Below are 14,517 nucleotides of genomic sequence, written 5' to 3'. Positions count from 1 at the left end.
AAACTATTGGCAGGAAGTGGGGCTTGAAACCAAAAATGATAATGTGGATTTATACTGCCATAATCCGCCCAAAAGTGACGTATGCTTCGTTTGTTTGGTGGCCAAAAACAAAAGAGGCTACCACGCAATCAAAGCTTGCGAAAATTCAACGTCTTGCGTCCATTGCTGTTACAGGAGCGATGCGTAGCACTCCATCAAAAGCTTTAGATGCGATTCTCAATCTGCTACCTTTGCACGAGTACGTGCAATTAGAAGCAGAAAAGGAATTGCTGAGACTTGAACGAGTTGAAAAGTTTATGCCAGGTGATCTTGTAGGTCACCTGAGCATTTCACAATACTTCCAAAATAGGCCAGTAATGAAAATGATTAAAGACTGGATGAAACCTGTGGAGAACCATGATGTTCCTTACAAGTTGCACGAAACGACTCGTGCAGATTGGGAAGTCGGAGGTCCCAATGTTCGTCAAGGATCAATCAAATTCTATACAGATGGCTCAAAAGTTGGAATAAAAACGGGAGCAGGAATCTACGGCCCTGGAATACAAACATCAGTGGCGATGGGACACTATCCTACGGTGTTTCAAGCAGAGATTCTTGCTATTTTGAAATGCGCAAATATCTGCCTTGAGAGAAAATACAGATATGCAAATATTTGTATTTTCTCAGATAGTCAAGCTGCACTAAAAGCATTGTGCGCTTACAAATGTACTTCAAAGCTTGTCTGGGAATGCATTCTTTCACTGCGCAGGCTGTGCCAAGGGAATTCAGTAAACTTATACTGGGTTCCAGGTCACTGTGGCATTGAAGGAAATGAAATGGCAGACGAGCTTGCTAAAAGTGGTTCCAATTTACAGTTTGCTGGCCCAGAACCATTCTGTGGTATATCAAACTGTACAATTAAAATGGATCTGAAACGCTGGGCTGAGCAGAGGGTGATATCCAATTGGATGGATGTCAAAAATTGCGATCAGTCAAAACGATTTATAACACCAAATGCTTATAAAACCAAAAAGCTCTTAGAGCTCACCAAGAGAGCTCTATGTACATACACTGGCCTAGTAACTGGACACTGTCCGAGCAGGTATCACTTGAAAAATATTGGCCAGATTCAGAGTGATATCTGTCGTTTCTGTAATACGGAACGTGAAACCTCGGAACATCTGCTTTGCAGTTGTGGTGCTTTATACATGCGCAGGCAAAGATTTCTAAATAGTGGTTGCTTGCAACCCAGTGAGATCTGGTCTGCAGAACCTGGGAAGGTCTTGGGGTTTATTAATTCCATTGCACCTGACTGGGAGACGACGCGTCGTGGCAGAAGCTGATTACTTGACACATGGTAATTAGCTGGCTAGGTGCGAATATCAAAACGGGACATGCCACAAAAGTTCAGCTTATTGGACGCAGTGGCTTAAATTCCCCAACAGGGGAGGAAAAAAAAAAAAAAAAAAAAAAAAAAAAACCAAAAGTTCCGCTTCCCATGACAAAATGCACTTTCAAGTTCCGCGAAGTTCAGATAAAGTTCCAAATGGAACTTTCTGGCTGCTTAAGAGGCTAACGATGAGCCATGCTGGAACTTCGGTCACAAGTTCCGGCAAGGCTCATTGTTAGCCTCTTAAGCAGCCAGAAAGTTCCATTCGGAACTTTATCAAAACTTCGCGGAACTTTAAAGCTGCTTAAGATGCTACTCGGAACTTTGTCGAAACTTTCAAGTTCATAGAAAATCAGTTCAGTAGCATTGTGTTTTAATGAAGATTAAATTTATTTTTTTTACAGAAAACAACTATTTAAGCATACACGAATAAAAGACAAATACGAATGTATCAAATCAATGAATATGAGGCTTGAGCAAAAAAAAATTGCCACCTATCGGATTCGAACCGATAGTCGCTGCGTGAGAACCCTACGCTCTACCACTGTACAACAGTTGCGATTGAATGAACAGCAGGTAAAGTTTGACTTGAATCGATTTTCTGTCGGCAGCTAGTTTTGCACATTTGTACAGTAGTGAAGTTAGCTTGACCTTGTCAAGTGTCTTCAGCAGCGCAGCGGTAAGTCGGCCGGCTATCACGCAGGAGGATCCAGTTCAAATCTACATAGCAGCGACATGTGTGAAAATATGATTATCCGAAGCAATTGCCAGACATGAATCACAAACCCACCAACAGAGTGGGGTTGTGATTCTGAAAAACACATTTTTGTTTCTGCATGAATTTTGTCAAAGTTCTATCAGAAGCTGCTTAGAAGGCTATCCAGCGTGCTTATGTAAACTTTCAAGTTCCAAAATTACTTAAAAATGAAGCTGCTTAGAAGGCTAATGAGCAACCTCGAACGAGCTGCTTAGCTTATAAAGTACCCTTTTATCTGAACTTTTGGTTACTTGGGTCCGGGTCGATGCTAGAATGAATTAAGGATGTATGCTATCACCGCTACTGTTACTCATCGTAATCGACGAGATTCTGGTAGGTACGATTGATCGTGATCCAAATCGTGGGTTGCTGTGGCGGCAGCCCGTTACCATGGAGCACCTAAATGAGTAAGAATTAGCTGATGACGTTGCTCTCCTAGCTCAACGATGTTCTGATCTTGTCAATCGCTCCTCAGCGGCAGGTCTTACCATCAACGTCAACAAGACACAATTGTTGGATGTAAACACGGTCAACCCTTCCAGCTTTACGGTAGCTGGGCAATCAGTGGAAAATGTTGAAAGCTTCTAATATCTTGGTAAACAAATGGCGGCCATAGGCGGCACTATTTAAGATCGGCATAGGTGCACTTATCGAGAAGGCGTGGGCTGCTTTTACGAGTTTACAAATTGTATGGAAAAACAACCAGATTAGTCGATGCACCAAAATCCGAGTTTTCTACTCGACCGTGAAATCTGTGCTGCTGTACGCAAGTGAAACCTGGTGTGTATCAGTGGAGAACACGCAACGGCTGCAGGTCTTCATGAATAGATGCCTGCGGTATATAATTCGTGCATAGTAGCCTCACAATTGGGTCTCCAATTGAACGTGGAGCTCCATCGTCGATGTCATCAATAGCCGATAGCGACAGAAATTCGGGAGCGAAAGTGGAGGTGGGTCGGCCACACTCTACGCAGGGGCGAAAACGAAATCTGCAAACAAGCGTTGGACTGGAACCCAGAAGGACATCGCAGCAGAGGCTCATGGCGGCGCAGCCTCAACAACGAAATCAAGCAAGTCGACAGAAATTTGGCCTGGCCACAGGTCAAGGCGATGGCTGACAATCGCCCGGATGGAGATGTTCGGTCCTCTGCACCACCGTGGGAGCTCAGGACTAAAAGTCAGTAAGTATTTGAACGAAAGTTTTACTGAAACTTCTGCGTGACAAAAGGAACAAATTCAGAAGGAATCGCCCAGTGGTTCCTAATTTGTTTTTTTTTCCACAAAACTTGGACCTATTTATGTGATGTAAACTGTTTCAATAATTGAGTCATTACTTACACTTGTATTTGTGCAAATAAACTTTTGTTTACGTTGCATGTTAGATTTACAACAAAAAGTTTAACGAAAAGTAAACAAATGTAAAATATGAAAAATATTTATCTGTCTTTAGTAATAAAATAAAAAAATATGCCGTTTCATGATATCATGACTACAAGTCATATTATCATGACGATAACGACAAATATCATAAATATTTGTACAATAATCATAAAAAGTTATAGTTGCCAACCACGTTACGACAAACAAAGAACTATGGCGCTGAGTTATAAAACCATAAAACAGCGACATTAAGGTATGCAACAAAAAACAGGTGCGAGTTTTGTACTTTTCCACAAACCTGTAAATCTATTGATTTCCTGCCGTAAATTGATTATGATTAGCACAAATATAAAAAAGTAACGTCGAAGCTATGTTACGGCAAAACTAGTCATAGCATCAAGCCGATTTTTTATGGTGTGTTTCTATAACATAAGAACGCACATTTTGCCAGTTTTGGATTCCGCATTTTTACCCGTGAAAGCTACAAATCGAAAGAAAAAGGGAAGTTCTTCCTAATGGGAACGAAAAATTGTTGCCTTGTTAGAAAGTCTTAAGAGCCAAAGTTCGGTCATTTCTATGGAAATAATTATTTTGTAAGCTCCGTCCCGAAAAGGACGTTGAAAATTTAGGCTTAGGGATTCCCATAGAACATGGCACAACTATGCTGCACAGTGCACACGGCAGCGCAGCTGCTGCCTTGGCTGTGGTGATGCCTCCCACCGCCGCAGGCAACATCGGCAGCTGCAGTGCTACTGATAAGACAAAACAATGAACCATTCGTTGAATCATTTGAATTCAGTAAAATAACTTTTTGCACAAGTACCTATCCAATCGCTTTGCGGTCATCGAAGGAATGATTCATGGTTGAATTTAAATTTGCATTTTAAATCTCTTTTTAATAGTTAATTTCAACGTTTTTGCTAGTTCTTCACACAAACTAGTGATCAAAGGCCAAATGACCATAAAACAAAATCAAATCCCTTTCAGGAACCCTTTGGAGCTGGAGGTGTCATGTATGACTCCAACATAGAGCCGACTGTATAAATTCACACATTCAATAAAACAGAATACTGTCTTCGGCAAAGTTGTTGAAAAGTGAGTCTTGTATTAGGATTTCCTCAAGTATTTTGTCCAGAAATTTCTCAAGGAACTCCCCCATTCCTCCAAGAATTTCTTCAGGAATTCCTCCAGCAATATCTCTAGGAATTGGTCAAGGAATCGCTCCTGGACATCCTTCAGAAATTATGCCAACAATTTGTCCAGGAATTTTTCCAGAAAATCTTTCGAGAATTTTTCCAGAAAATCTTCTGAGATTTTTTTTCAGCAATTCTTCCAGGAAACTCTTCAGGAATATCCTCAGGAACTTTTCAGAGATTTCTCCAGGAATTTCTCCTGAGATTCCTTCATGAATTGCTTCAGGGATTCCTCCAGGAAATCCCTCGAAGATTCCTTCAGGAAACCCTCCATCAGTTCCTCTAAGGATTCTTCCAGCAAATCCTCTTGGGATTTCTTCAGAAATTCTACCAGGAAATTTCAGTGGGAATACCTTAAGGATTTCTTCAGGGATTCCTCTTGGTATTTCTCCAGGAATTTCTATCAAGACTCCTCCAGGGACTTCTTTTCAAACGTCTTCAAGGATTCCTCCACGGATCCTTTCAGGGATTCCTTCGAGGAATCCTCCAGGAATTCTTCCAGGATTTCCTCAAGGGATTTTTTTTTTCAGAAATAGATAAATAATAGAATAGAAATATAAATCTCCCAGAATTCCTCTAGAAATTCATCTAGTAATTCTTTCAAGAATTCCTGTAGTGATTCCTCCAGGAAATCCATCATTGAATCCTCCGGCAATTCCCACAGGAATACCTCTAGGAATTCTTTCAGGCATACCTCTAGGATTTTATCCAGGAATTTCTTCAGAAATTCCTCCAGGAATTGCTCCTGGACATCCTTCAAAAAATAATGTCAGGAATTCCTTTATTTTTTTTTAATCTGTTTTAACGAGATTTTTAGCCCTAGGCTAGTTCATCTCGAGACCCACGCTTTACTTCCCTTCCGAAGGAAGAACTCACATTTTGCGAGTTTGTCGGGAGTGGGATTCGATCCCAGGTCCTCGGCGTGATAGTCAAGTGTTCTAACCATCACACCAGGTCCGCTCCACGAGGAATTCCTTTAGGCATTTCTCCAGGGATTTCCCAGGGATCCCTCCAGGAAATCCTCCAGCAGTTTCTCTAAGGATTCTTCCAGGAAATTCTCTAGGGATTTGTTCAGAAAATCTTCCAGGAAATTCTCCAAGAATACCTTCAGGAATTTTTCAGGCATTCCTTCAGGTATTCCTGCAGGAATCCCTCCAGCGATTTTTTTCACAAATTTCTTCAATGATTCCCCTAGGGATTCCTTCAGGAATTCCTTCGAGGAATGCTCCAGAAATGCCTCCAGAAATTCCGTTACAAATTCCTCCAGGAATTTCTCAAGGGATTTTTTTTTTCAGAAATAGAAAAATAACAGAAACAGAAATCTCCCAGAATTCCTCTGGAGATTCATCTAGATATTATTTCTTCCAAGAATTTCTGTAGAGATTCCTCCAGCAATTCCCATAGGGATACCTCTCGGAATTCCTTCATTCATTACTCCAGGATTTTATCCTGGAATTTGTCCAGGAAATGTCCCAGGAATTTCTTCCGGAATTCCTCCAAGAATTTTTCCAGGAATTGCTCTTGGCATCCTTTGGAAATTATGTCAGCAATTCGTCTAGGAATTTCTCCAGGAAATCCTAGACATTCCTTAAGGAATTATTGCAGAGATTCCTCCAGGAATTGCTTCAGGGATTCCTCCAGGGGTTTCTCCACGAATTTCTCCAGGTATATTCCCAGAGGTTCCACCAGGGAATCCTCCAGAAATTCATTCCAGGGGTTCTTCCAGAAATTCCTCCTGGGATTTCTCAAGGGTTTTTTTTCAGAAATTTTCCCAGCAATTCCTCCCAGAGTTGCGCTGGAGATTTTTCCAGGAATTCTTCAAGGAACTGCTCCAAGAATTCATCTAAGAAATTTCTCCAGGAATTCCCGCTGGGTCTTATCAAAGAATTCCTCTAGAAATTACGCCAGGAATTTGTTCAGGCATTCCTCTACGATTCTCTCTAGAGATTGGAATTGCCTTACGGATTCCATCAGGAATTTCCCCAATTATTTTTATTATTATTATTATTATTATTATTATTATTATTATTGTCTTTATTAATGAGGTTTTCAACCCTTGGTTGGTTCGCCTCAAAGAAATTCCCCAAGAATTCCAAGGATTTCTTCAGAAGGTTTTTTCTATGAATTCTTCAAGAGATTTCTTATGAAATTTTTCTAGACATTCCTCACAGAATTCCTCTAGGAATTTCTCCAAAATTTCCTCCAAGGAATCCTCCAGAAATTTATCTAGGATTTCCACATGAGATCTCTTCAGAAATTGGCTTCTTTAGTGGTGTTGAGATAATTCCATATTCGGAATCTGCATGCCAAACTGAGCCGAAATCCAAATTTTCATGAATTTTGGTACCCGGGAACCTATTCAAAAATCAGTTTGAAGTTTGTATGGGAGCGATTTGTCGAATCACCCCGCGTCGCATTTTGTACTGGGCGAAGCTGTCAAGTAGTTGCCCAGCTGTCAAAAGGTGATTTTGAATAATCTCTTCGAAATTGATTTTAGGTACTATAATTAAATCCTAAAAATCTGAAAAAAATCATAGTGGTTCAGAAAAAGATGCTCTTTCGTATAAAATCAATACATTTATCTAAATTTAAAAACCCAATTATACTAAGTATTCATCCCATAATCCAGGAATTCCTCCAAGTATATTTCCAGAAATTTTTCCAGGGATTCCTTCGGGAATTCTTTCAGGGATTCCACATGGCTTCCTCTAGCTCTAGGCATTCCTGTAGGAATTGCTCCATGGATTCATCTAGGTGTTTCTTCAGGGATTTTTTCAGGAATTCTTCCAGGGATTGCTTCGGGAATTCCTCAAGTAGTTTCTTCAGAAATTCCCTCGGAAATTTCAGAAGTCCTTCAATCATCTTTTCTGGGATGTACCAAAAAACTTCTCCTGGATTACCTGATGATTTATTAGATTTTTTTCAAGAATTTCTTAAGAAATTACTCCAGCTAACAGAATGGGAATATAATTTAAAAAGGGCGAATACGGGAATCAGTAAATTCTTGGTAAGTCCTCAAAAGAGTTCGTTATTTACAAAAGAGTTCAGCTATAATTTCTTATGAATGTTTTGTAGACATTAAAAACAAATCAGAGCAAAATGATGCATGAGTAATTATTGCAGATTTCATCTCAAATTGGACTATCACACTTTTCTTGGCACGCCTAAAAAGTGTGATAAAACTGCACATTTGCCTCAGCTCGTCTCGACGTCTTCGGTGCACTTATTCCTCCATTTACAAGGAATAAGTGCACCGAAGACCTCAACTCGATTCGACGTAACCCTGCGCTGTAATCACACTTTGAAGGTGTGCGCACACTATTGTGTCAGTCCAATTTGGGGTGCAGTCAGCAATAAAAATTATTAATCTTCTAGAAATTGGTCACCGCTACCAGCACCACGTTGATTTGTGTGACCTTATGAAATTCATCCGAATCATTATGAATTATTTAGATGCCGTTTCATAAGTTGTGCCTTATGGAAATCTTAAGGTTATTTGGCTGAGTGTAGGACCTTTAGACATGTTCGGCCTGAAATGTCAACCGAAATCGGTTGAGTCCGAGTCCGACTATAGCTAAAACAGCTAAAAGAAGTTTTTTTTTTACTGAGTTATATAATTAAATAAGATTCCCTGCCCAAATGTCTTAACTCCCTTATTATCAAAAACACTGTTAGGTTCATTATGAACTGTTCTCCCCTACCAGACCGGACCGGTCAATAAATATGTCGCGAGGGTGTCGACTCGATCGGGCTCGGGCCTTCTGGAATCTCTAGCGCCCCGATCTGGCGCGTAGGTAGCTAATGAACACCTCAAAACAACAACTTTTAGATTTTAGGGAGCCGACAGGGCACCGACCTAGTACCTGTCCATCAAGTAAGTAAGAAGCGACACAGGAGGGCGTTACTTACCGATCGAGAGTGCAATCAGTTGTTTGTCCGGATTCGGCACGATCTTCAAACCTTCGACAATGGCTCGGATCGGATTGTGGGTGAGCCGAGCGAAGTCAGTGATGGGCACATTCCATTTGGTGCGTTTACTAGTGCTGCTGCTGCTACTGCTGCCTTTGAGCGCGGTGCGGGTATTCAACTGAAGTGCCGAACGGTCTTTCAAATCTTTCATAGTCACCAACACTGGTTTTTGTGACTGGCCGGTTTCCTTCTACCTTCTTGTTCGTGAGAAAGTTCTAGGTTTAGTTTGGAGCGGTTCCTTTGGGCGCTGGTCTGCTAGCTTTGACTACAGCTGTGCGTTAGTTCTCTGTTTGCACTTTGCACACTACCTCCCGGACAGGTTTCTTAAACTTTTGATGTTCGATTTAACTGTTCCCAACTCAAGAGTCACTTGTCTCTTATTATATTACAAATTCATCACTTGAAAATATTTCATGTAAAACACGGTTTATCGCTAAATTCACACTTCAACGACAGACGACGACAGCCACTGCGGAATCCGACAATTCTCGGCTACACAGGAAGACCTCTAGCATCTTATAATCCTTCTTTGATTGATTTACTTTACTTCTGGTCAAGGACTCAGAGCGACGACTAGCTGCTACCACGTTGAGTAATCCTTCACGGTCACCACGTGGTTCTGCCACTGGAAAACGGTTGCTGCGATGATATCCTTCTTCGGGGATGAGAGCAATGCGAGCGAGAGAGTGTGTGAAAAGCTCTTCACGCACGGTTCAATTTTCCAACAAACACGCTTGAATGGTTTCCACTGTTGAACTAATCCTCCAACCGCGACCGAGCTGCGCTTATAAAGGTTCGCGATTACGCGCGCGTCGTCGTCGGCGGTGGCGACGACGGTGACAACGTCGCATTCAGCGACGCAGTGCAGACTGGACCTGTTCGCTGCTGGACAGCACTGGACCCGTGGGGAAACAGTCAGGAGTCCAACGACGACGACGCGGTCGGTGGGTGGTATGGAGGGTGTCGTCGTTTGGTCGGGTGAAAAGCTCCCTCGGCCAATTTGGGAAGCTTTCATTGGCTGCGCCACAATACCGGCGTCGAATTTCGGCACAAAAAGAGACGCTAGTGTTCCGATGAAAACCTGGTTCCCTCTGGTTGGTTGGTGGAATGACGTTCGATACCGGTTCCAACTGCGTCTTTAAAATTTAAATTGCACTTTTTTGCTTAGTTTGGACACATACGGAGGGGTGTGTCCGGTTGGGAATGTTAATTCGGTAGGTTTTATGCATTTACGATAACTTGAAAATCACTGGGACCGACCCAATGGAAAGTTTACAAACAGCATCCAGAAGAAGGTTCTTCCAAAACATGATGATAAAGTCGAGTCGTCCTTTCTCGTTATCCAAATCGATGTTTACCATGCAATGATATACCTATCTACATTGGTGTAACTTGATATGCTCCCACAGCCGATGGTCTATCTGATACCTAGTTAGAGAGAATTGACTGTAGTTGATATTACAATGTCTTATCTCAGGATGGTTTTAATTTATCAAAATATGCAATAAAAAGGCATCATAATAGTCAACATATTCGTACAGTGTATCCAGTAGTTACTAGTTTACCAGTTACATTTGTTACAGCTGTAAGTAAAACACATAATCAGTCAGTACGAATTGGTCATTACCCCCAAAATCAGGTAAACTATTCCAAATACGAAGTAACCTTACCAGCGAAGGAATATAGCTTTGTTTTGACGCTCAAATGCTTGCGTTTGTGCTGTAGTGGCGTAGCTAGGAATTTGGAGGCCCTGTGCGGAACCTAGTTTGTGGGCCCCCCATTAAAATTACAGATGTACATATTTTACAATGGCAAATCTATCCTTCTAATTCTAACTCTAAAATAATCACGCCGTTGTTTTGTACAAATACAAAACATTGAAAAAAATCTCGACTTTTGTACTTTTGTACTAAGCATTAGCGTGATGCTGATGGCCAACTAACTGACGGAAGGTTAAAACATATTTTTTGTATTTATTTTTTTTCGGGGATTTCTGCAAGGATAAGAGCAGTTGAAGTTTTTTTTAGGAATTGCAGCAAGGAATTCCTTCAAAGATTGCTTTTCTTTGAAAAATATCTTACCTGAATAATAATTTCCCTTCAAGAATCGTTCAAGTGGTTAATGCAAGGGTGTCATTCAGTATTTCTTTTAAATAATACTCTTTCAGGAATTCATACAGTGTTGTCTCCGAGGATGTTTTCAAAAGTACTTCAGAGTACTTCAAAAGATTCTTGCAAAGGCTTCAACGAGTATTTCTCGAAACATTTGTTCAGGAATTCCACCAAGGATTCTTACAATAATATCTCTGAGAATCTATATATATAAGATCAAAGAATTCTTAAGAAATTCTAGAAAAAAAACTACAAAAAATTCTTTAATGATTTTTTTTGAACCAGATATTTTTCCAAGAAATAACATCGGAATCCCGGAATTCGGAAGAGAAGTCCTTCTAGAATTTCTTCAAACATTCCTCCATGATTTCTTTCAGGAGATCCTCTAAATATCCCTTAAATGATTTTTCCACGGAAGTCAAGCACTTTTCCATAGATTTATCCACGAGTTTATCTTGGCATTTCCTCAAGCATTCATTACTCATCTTGGCGTTCCTTTGAAGATTTCTTAAGAATCTCTTCCTTCGAGAATTACTGCAACGTTTTTTTTTTTCGAAAAAAAAAATCTTCAAGGATTCTTCAAGGAGTTTCTCTAAAGTTTCATTAAGACATCCATCCTAGAAATCCTCCAAAAAATTTCCGAAATATCCATTTGAGAATAATTTAAAAAAAATTCCTCCTAAGATCCCTACAGGAGTTCCTCTAAGAAATTTATTAGAGCAACTTCTTTAGGATATTTTTCGAAAAATCCTTCTGGATATCTTCTCACGAATTCTGTAATATCCATCTACTCTAGGAGTTTCCCCAAGGATTCCTTCAAGAACTTTTGCTAGCATACCTCTAGGAATTCTTCTAAAAATGTCAATTGCGATAAGACTCCTTAAAAATTCTTTCGAAAAACCTTTAAAAAGAAACCATTCATAGTTTCCATCAAGCCATCTCAGTCAAAAATTTCTCCAGGGTTTATTAATGATTTCTTCAGAAATTCCTCCGAAAATTTGATTAAGAAATCTCTGAGGATTCCTGGTCGGGTCAAAGTGATTACAGGTATGTTCCGTTTTTGTCACTATCCGATTTCATCAACATTTCATTCCGTTTTTGTCAACACTAAAGTTTTTGTCTAATTTGTTCCCTCGAAAACGAGTTATTTATAGTTCAACATTAATCATGAGGCAATACATCCATGAGTGAATTTGAAGCAACCACCAATGATGATATAGAAGACGTATACGCTACAATAGCTTTGAATACATTTCAAATTCAGCTGTAGATAATGTTAATTCATGCTTTCTCTCACGCATAATTATACTTCTTATTTGAACATGAGAAAAATTAAACTAGCTCGATAGAAAAATTACTCTAGCTCTACGTACCAACTGGAACTTGGACTGCCTCTTCAAGTGTATTTCGAGAACTTAAACAGTTCGGGGTTTTGGCCGTCATTGCCTGAATTTTTACACTACAATCTTTTCTACAAGACTTTTTATAAGTGCAATAAATTTCACGTGGTTTTTTACACGATTTTCTTGAAATTACGCGATGTGCTGAATTCTTCTCTTCTGGTCGCTATTTCTTTTCGACGGGGCTCAAATTTAAACCAGAGATCTTTCTTGTCATCCTTGATACCCTGTCCAAATTTTCTCGTCTGAAACTGCTATATTCACTAGGTAAACTGGAGATTCCTACCGAATTTTATCCGGGATTTCATCGATTCCTCTAAAAATGCAATCTTGGTTTTCTCCAGTAATTTCTACTAGCGATTCTACCTTGTATTCCTTCAGTTTATTTAATGGATTTCTTCTGAGATATCGTTAGGAAATAATTCAGAAGTTTCTTTAGGTGAATTAGGAGTTAAGTCTTCCAGAAATAAGTTTCTCTAGGAAAGAGTAGTCTAGGAACTTGACAAACGATTTGGGGATTTCTCCAGCAACTACTGAAGTGTTCCCAGAAGAATCTAAGGATTCCCAAAAAATTCTAAAGAAATCCCATCAATTCTGAACTTATACAGGATTCCTAGAAGGAATTTCTCAAGGTTTCCCACTAGGAAATTCTGGAGGATTCTCAGGAATAACTCCCCATTTCTGAAGTGTTTGAGGAAAGAATTCCTGGAAGATTACTAGACTAAACTACTGAGGTATTCCGAGGAAACGCAGTAAGAAGTCGGGGAGAATTATTATTATATTATCTTTTTTAACGAGATTGTCAGCCCAAGGCTGGTTCATCTATTAATCACGAAAAAATAACAAAGATGAAAGATAGAATTCTCTTGGAAGTATTCATAATAAAAGTGCCGGTAGGTGTAGGTGTTTCTACCGCGCATAAATACCAAAACAAAGTCCTGTATCCTGAATCCTTATAAGAGTACAAAAGTAAAATCTTGGTGAATCTCCAAAACAACTCGAGTTGAATTAAATTCAACAGGGTGTCTGGGGTAAATCCCAAAATGATTTTCTTAGCCCACCTTGTGCATTAGGGCCATTCTAGACCCAAACACTACGTCAGCGAGCTGTTAACATCATAATGCATAAGGAAGGTTAATAAATTCCATTTCCTGGTGGAATATTTGAAGGGATCCCCAAAGAAACTCCAGGAGAAATTAAAAAAAAGGTTGATCCGAGAAGGAATTTCTGAAGAAATCATAAGGTGCAAAACTTCTTTTCTCTAAAAATTCTTATCGAATTCCAAAAGATAAACAAGCGGCATGGTACAAATTAACCTATAAGAATTGGGTTTTTAAATTTTGAAAAATGTATTGATTTTTTGATTTTATACGAAAGAGCATCTTTTTCTGAGTCACAATGATTTTTTTTAGATTTTTAGAACTTAGTTTTGGTACTTAAAATCAATTTCAAAGAGATTTTTTTAAATCGCCTTTTGACAGCTGGGCAACTCTTTGACAGCTCCATCCAGTACAAACTGCGACGAGGGGTGATTCGACAAATCGCTCCCATACAAACTTCAAATTGATTTTTAAATAGGTTCCCGGACTCCAAAATTTATGAAAATTTGGATTTCGGCTCAGTTTGACATGCAGATTCAGAATATCGAATTAACTCAACACCGTTAGAGAAGCCAATTGTGGAAGAACTTCTTGGGGAATCCAATATTCTGGAGAAGTTACAAGTGCTTGCATAGAAAAAAATCCTAGAGATTTCCTAGAAGTATCCTTGACGAAACTTTTATAGGAATCTGTAAAGATAATACTCGTGGAGAAATGCCTTCCGGAAGGAAGTAAACTTATCCTTTTTTGTTAGGATATCGAAATTATGTTCCTGGAGATTAATAATTCCTGGAAGTATGTCATATTTTAAAACGTCGATCCGGGTACTGGAACTGTAATATGTGTCATTCTTGCGTTCAACGAAAATAAAATTCAAAAAATGTGGTCACAAATATGGTGAAAACCTCTTGTCGGCGTCACAATCAGAAAACTGTAATTTGAACTGGTTGCAGATGTGCTAAAATTAATGTCTTTAGCAATTAAATTTCATAGTAAACAGCATATTTTTACTTTTGGAATGTGTTCTACAGTAAAACTTCCAATTCATATTAAAATGTTGTAAACTATTTTGTCAAAGAAAATAATTCCGTTTTTATCACTATTCCGTTTTTATCGTTTTTATCAACTGAAAATCGCGGACCGTGTTGATAAAAACGGAACATACCTGTAATACAAGTTTAAGACTTCATATAGGACATCCATCTTCCAATCCAATTCTTCAGGAATCGCTTCAAGGA

General features: G+C 39.4%; 2 protein-coding genes across 2 annotated transcripts in view; both read right to left on the bottom strand.

The window, feature by feature from the left end:
• LOC109410125 (tyrosine aminotransferase-like) overlaps positions 1–9,442 on the bottom strand; it is a 44,970-nt gene extending 35,528 nt beyond the window's left edge. The window contains exon 1 of the mRNA XM_019683654.3: positions 8,609–9,442. Within this exon, the coding sequence (XP_019539199.2) occupies positions 8,609–8,819 (211 nt within the window). The 5' untranslated portion in view covers positions 8,820–9,442. The remainder of the gene's footprint in view (positions 1–8,608) is intronic.
• LOC109410169 (metabotropic glutamate receptor 1) overlaps positions 1–14,517 on the bottom strand; it is a 679,657-nt gene that overhangs the window by 410,993 nt on the left and 254,147 nt on the right. The gene's annotated exons all lie outside the window — the stretch shown is intronic.

The sequence above is a fragment of the Aedes albopictus genome, chromosome 1 (genome assembly GCF_035046485.1).
Source record: "Aedes albopictus strain Foshan chromosome 1, AalbF5, whole genome shotgun sequence".
NCBI lineage: Eukaryota > Metazoa > Arthropoda > Insecta > Diptera > Culicidae > Aedes > Aedes albopictus.
Note: the sequence above shows the minus strand (reverse complement) of the source record. Positions and strands in the feature narration are given on the sequence as shown.